General features: G+C 37.5%; 1 protein-coding gene across 1 annotated transcript in view; it reads left to right on the plus strand.

Moving 5' to 3' along the window:
- The window catches only part of LOC127624936 (serine/threonine-protein phosphatase 2A catalytic subunit alpha isoform), a 28,957-nt gene extending 22,957 nt beyond the window's left edge, over positions 1–6,000 (plus strand). The window contains exons 4-7 of the mRNA XM_052099858.1: positions 2,395–2,484; positions 2,673–2,834; positions 5,160–5,278; positions 5,393–6,000. Coding sequence (XP_051955818.1) covers positions 2,395–2,484; positions 2,673–2,834; positions 5,160–5,278; positions 5,393–5,465 — 444 coding nt within the window. The 3' untranslated portion in view covers positions 5,466–6,000. The remainder of the gene's footprint in view (positions 1–2,394; positions 2,485–2,672; positions 2,835–5,159; positions 5,279–5,392) is intronic.

Below are 6,000 nucleotides of genomic sequence, written 5' to 3' on the forward strand. Positions count from 1 at the left end.
GATGTGAACTCTTTTACAATAAGTCAGAATCTCATAGCCTAAAGCAGTCACCACACTAGTCAATACAGGTTTTCCGCGGGGCATTGAAAAGCCTTAATAGTAATTAAATGGATTTTGTGAAAATTAAGGCCTTAAATGACATTAAAAAGCATTACATTCCTACACTCATTAAAAATGTAGATAGTTTTGAAAAAATAATATTACCAATTTATTTTGAATATAAACTTCATAATAACTTCGATTTGCTGTCGCAAAAATGTTAATTGGTGTAAACACGCAAACCAGTTTGGCTGGTGCAAATTTGCCATAACGCGGATGTTTGGACAGCGGCGGGCTGGGACCTGGAGGAATTGGAACAGAGAACGTAAATTTAGTAAAGTTGCAAAGAAATGAGTAAGTGCAAATTCCAGCAAAAGTGGATTGAAGACAAAGAATTTAGGACATTGTTGGTTGCATGCAAATATATATATTTAATTACATACACAACGGGCTGCAGTCCAATGGCCATAAATCAGCTGTATAAGGCAGCCAGCAATTAACTATCTCTAGTTTCTTCGCCGTGACCGACAAAGTAACCTCTTCAGCAACTACTACTACCACCACAACTTCTGCCGTAGTGACCACCGCTTCATGCAGAGCCACTACCGAAGGAAAATCGATCGACCTTTGAGCAGCGTTTGGTTTGAATGCGACTCTGCAGGCAGAGGTGCAGGCAGGCGTTTCAGACACCAGAGCGTGCAGCAACACTCATACGCATCAAATGAAGGTGTTTCTGAGTTGTTCCAGGGAATGTTTCCTGATTTGCAAAGAGCCAAATATTTCACCTGCGGAAAGGACAAAACCAGCTGCATTTTAATATGTGGACTTGCCCCATACTTAAAAATAAACTGATTTCTGCGGTTAACAATGTAGCCTCAACAAGGACCATATACAGTATCTACCTTGATGAAGAGAGAGGGTGCCACATGTGGACTTAAAAGAAAAGCTTTGGAAGATGAGCTGGAAGAACTAAAAAAGAAATGGGAGGTGTTGATGGAGATGTGCTCCAGCCTTCAGAATGATGTCGATTTAAATAAAAACTAATCTAACACACTCATGGCTCAAATGATTACAAAATGTAATACTCGAGGAGATACAAGGACAAATGCGAGTCAGAGTTGGAACTAAATGTGAGCTAAATAAGGCACATGGATTAATTATCTTATTTAAGAGGGTGTGTGTGTGTGTGTGTGTGTGTATATCTCTCTCACATAGGTGATGTCAGCCTAAATGATTAATCATGTATTACTATAACTGCATTTTAATGGCTTTAATCAAAGCATATTGTTTCTCTATACGCTTGCGATAGATTAAAGCCCCGTGAGGAAACGGGAAGAACTTCGGTGCACGTTTTAAAACCCTCACGTGCATTATTAACAAAGTATATTACCAGTACACTTACCAGTACTCAGGCTCTCGCACTGAGCGACGTCTGCAAACAGTGCCTGTTTTGTCAAAGTTTTTTGCGTATCCATTCAGGTGCATTAGTGGAGGTTGTAATGTGTCTGTTTGATGCTTTTTCTTCACCAAACCTTGTGCTCCAGATATGTCATTAAACTTCAGGTGAACCCGGGTGCCAGTGCTTGCAAACCGTGGGTGGCGAACCGTACGGTTAGTTTTTTTTTTTAAACAGAGAACTGTTCCTCTCCTAGTGTTCGCTAAAGGTGAATGCGTGTAAATTTTTAATGTACAATGATCATAATGCAAGGCAAGAACGTAGAGTTAAATCCCCCTTTTCAGCAGAATTTAGCATCGGATTTGGAAATATATGAAGTATTTTAAATGCATCACAAATCTCTATTTTATGCTCACATGGTACTCCTGTTGTTATTTTGGTGAACTACACGAGACAGGAAACCCAGGGCTGCAGTTAGAAATTCTTGCACCTGGTACAAAACATATTCTGCATGCCCCCCTCCAGTCAGTTATCCCATGAAATGTGTACTACCCAACTTCTCAGTATTGGTAACCGCGTCTCCTGCTGCATGCATTTAGATGCGCTCTACAATATGGTATATGATTTCTGTGGGCCCTCTCCAGTCCTGGCCCGGGACAAAAGGCCCAGTTGTCCCCTCTTACCGGCAGCCCTAAGGAAATACGACAGTTGTGGTGATTTGGTACGTTTGTCACCCCATCTCCATTCTTATTCGGCAAGTGTGTCATACCTCCGACTGAAGAGAGCAAGAGCTCAGCAAAACAGTCTGCATTTGTGACACCCTCTGCCAATATAGAGTTGTTCGGTGTCTGCTAGTGTGACTCCGGCTTAATTACGGTACTTCCCACATTACGTGAATGCACCTTTAAATAGATTGAATTCAGGGCTGTATTTTTGATCACCTTACTTTTGTTTTGCAGATATTCTGTCTTCATGGAGGATTGTCACCGTCCATAGACACGCTTGATCACATCAGAGCGCTGGATCGTTTACAGGAAGTTCCTCATGAGGTATTGAACATTTCCTGTTCTGGTCTTACGGTTTTTTTCTTATCAAGTGGCTGTTTTAACAGCATACTAGCAGTAGATGTGAGCTTAATTTTCTGTCTGCCGTTGGCTCAATTGAATGCAGTTGTACATAAATGCTTATTAAAGCTCAATAAATGCTGACTGCTCTTGCTGTCTTCGATTTTCCTCAGGGACCCATGTGTGATTTGTTGTGGTCAGACCCAGATGACCGTGGTGGTTGGGGTATTTCTCCTAGAGGTGCAGGCTACACCTTTGGGCAGGACATATCTGAGACGTTCAACCATGCAAACGGCCTTACCCTGGTTTCTAGAGCTCATCAGCTAGTGATGGAAGTGAGTTCACTGGAGAAACTCTTGACTCTCAACCACAATCACTTCCTCACATTGATTTCTGTTATAGATTTGTAGTGCTGCCAAACAAAAAACATGTAATTATTTTCCATTTAAAGACCCTTTTAAATGGCTTGATAAGTTCAATTTTCTTTACTCCATTAACATACTTCCTGTTAATGGGATGGTTCACCCAAAAATGAAAATTCTCTCATTTACTCACCCTCATGCCATCCCCAATGTGCATGACTTTCTTTCTTCTGCAGAACACAATGATTTTTAGAAGAATATTTCAGTTCTGCAGGTCCTCACAATGCAAGTGAATGGTGAACAGACTTTTTATAGCTCCAAAAATCACATTAAGACAGCATAAAAGTAATCCATAAGACTCCAGTGGTTAAATCTATATCTTCAGAAGCAATATAATTGGTGTAAGTGAGAAACAGATCAATATTTAAGTCCTTTTACTCTAAATCTCAACTTTAACTTTCCGTTGTGAAAGTGGAGATTTATAAACCAAAAGGTCTGAAATATTGATCCGTTTCTCGCGTACACCAATTATATTGCTTCTGATTATATCACTTCACTTGCATTGTATTGGCCTTGAGAACAGAAATATTCTTGTTTGTGTTCTGCAGAAGAAAGTCATGCACATCAGGGATTGCATAAGGGTGAGTAAATGTTGAGAGTATTTTCATTTTTGGGTGAACTGTACTTTTAATGAAACCGGAAGTTGGTTGGACATATTGACATCCTTTTGCTCAATTTGGTGAATTATTATTATTATTATTATTATTATTATTTTGGTTCAGATCTATATAAAATTATTCAAATATTTGGTAAACACAGGTTTAAACCTGTGGGGCTTTATCAGTGGTTCGTTTTCTCCACTTGCCATTTTCAACTACACACAATGGGTGTAGAACTGTGATGTCATCAAGTTGACTCGCGTGAAACACAGGCGAAGCGTTCAGGTGCAACGCGGTTTTCACCAAACCTTGTGCTCCAGGAGCGTCATTAAACTTGAGGTGAACCCGGGTGCCAGTGCTTACGAACCGTGGATGGCGAACCGTATGTTGTTTTTTTTTTTTTTTTTTTTTTTTTGAGAACTGTTCCACTCCTAGTGTTTGCTAAAGGTGAATACGTGCAAGTAGAAATTAGTGTGGAATATATTACGTATTTTAAATGGGTCTCCTAAACTTTTTTTGCTTTTCTGGCGGTTTCTTTTTAGCCTAATCATCTACTAAAAATGTTGGTTTAAACATCAGTGAAATGTGTCATTTTGCACATCCCTTAATATGGACATACGTGTGCTACGACAGGAAGTTGGGGTAGGTCATATTGAAGGGCTCACTCCTTTTGCTTTAATGGTCAATTATTATTTAATTTTTTTGGACCAGATCTATAAAATTATTAAATGCATTACAAATGCAATTTACACAACAATTCAACGCATATTTCAATGCACCTCTTGGACTTAAAATAAAATAAAAGTTTTATGTGGCGTGACTGTGGAAAAAAGAAAGTCTCATTAAAAGCTGAACTGTATGAAGAAAACAAATGTGTATGTATGTATGTATGTATGTATGTATGTATATATATATATATATATATATATATATATATATATATATATATATATATATATGTGTGTATATATATATTTTTTATAAAGCTTTTTAGCTTAAGGCTGCAACGCAACAAAATGTAATTCTGAAGACTTTATGAATGCACTTATCTATCGATCTCCCTCTCTCTAACTCTCTCTCGCTCATATATTTGTAAAAAAAAAAAAAATTTAGGAAACTTTTTTTTTTTAAATCAATGATTAAGTTGTGCATACTTGTGTATTCAAGGTGCAAGGAAAGTATTTGAATACCTTTTACTTGGGTACACCACATGACATTTTTTTTAAATCCATTTAATATCTAAAGAAATGAAGGCTTTAATAGATTTTGTCTGAACTTGTAAAACCAACATGGACACACATGATTACATTTCTACAAAATGTACATGTTTTAAGAGATTTTTGAATGATTTTTCGTATATTATTTTATTTGTCATTGATCTTTAAATAGCCAGTATCCTTTAATTTGTCATGGTCATAAATGGCCATAAACCTTCATTTGCTGCTTGGTTTTGTATACACCCCAACTATGGACAAGATGAATCATCAGCATTTTATTTCATGTAAGCGACTGCAAACGTAGAATTTTTATGTCTGCTTAAGTAATTTTTTAACAGACATGGACTAAAATCCACAAAACATTCTCTTGAATGTTTGGGAGTGTTTTTTTTTTATATAAATCTTTACGTTTTGTCCTCTAGGGTTACAACTGGTGCCATGATCGCAATGTGGTTACAATTTTTAGTGCGCCTAACTACTGTTACCGCTGTGGTAACCAGGCAGCTATCATGGAGCTTGATGACACTCTGAAGTACTCCTTGTAAGTTCATTGAAAAGTTTCTTTAATGTTCTTTAAATGTTTGTTACATCCATAACAATTTAATGTGAGTGATTTGGTGTTTGTGATTTCTTTTTTTTTTTTTTTTTTTTTCAGCCTTCAGTTTGATCCAGCCCCTCGCCGAGGAGAGCCGCACGTCACCCGCCGAACCCCCGACTACTTCTTGTGAATTCTTCAACTCTGCCCAGTATTGCCATATGATATGAAAATCTTCATTCGGTTTAAAATGAGATGAGAGGATTGGGCAACCGTGTTAAAGTTTTATTTTATTTTTTTTTAATTAAAGACAAAACTGAATTCTTGAAAATGTCTGTGGACCAAAAGGTGTGTGCCATATCCAAAACTGATCCAGACCACCATGACCATAAAATATTAGACGTAATTCCTCACTTCCTTGTCAGCTTTGGTTTCTTTCCTCCAGACAAATTATAAATGCAGTGGACAGGCTGTAAAACTGTTCTGAACCAAACAAATGCCAACAAAAATGGCATGCCTTTGTAGGAATGCTGGCATAACTTATGATGGTCCAATGTCTGTATAAAGGGTACCAGTTCAAAAATAAAGGTGGAAGTTGCTCCTTTTTTGTGTACTGCAGAGTTTTATTAAACCTTTTACTTTGTAATTGTATGACCTTACAAGATCTACAAATTGTAGCTATGGGGAAATTAAAGGGATATTTTACCCAAACATGAAAATGATCTCAT

Source organism: Xyrauchen texanus, chromosome 31 (assembly GCF_025860055.1).
Source record: "Xyrauchen texanus isolate HMW12.3.18 chromosome 31, RBS_HiC_50CHRs, whole genome shotgun sequence".
NCBI classification, from domain to species: Eukaryota; Metazoa; Chordata; class Actinopteri; order Cypriniformes; family Catostomidae; genus Xyrauchen; species Xyrauchen texanus.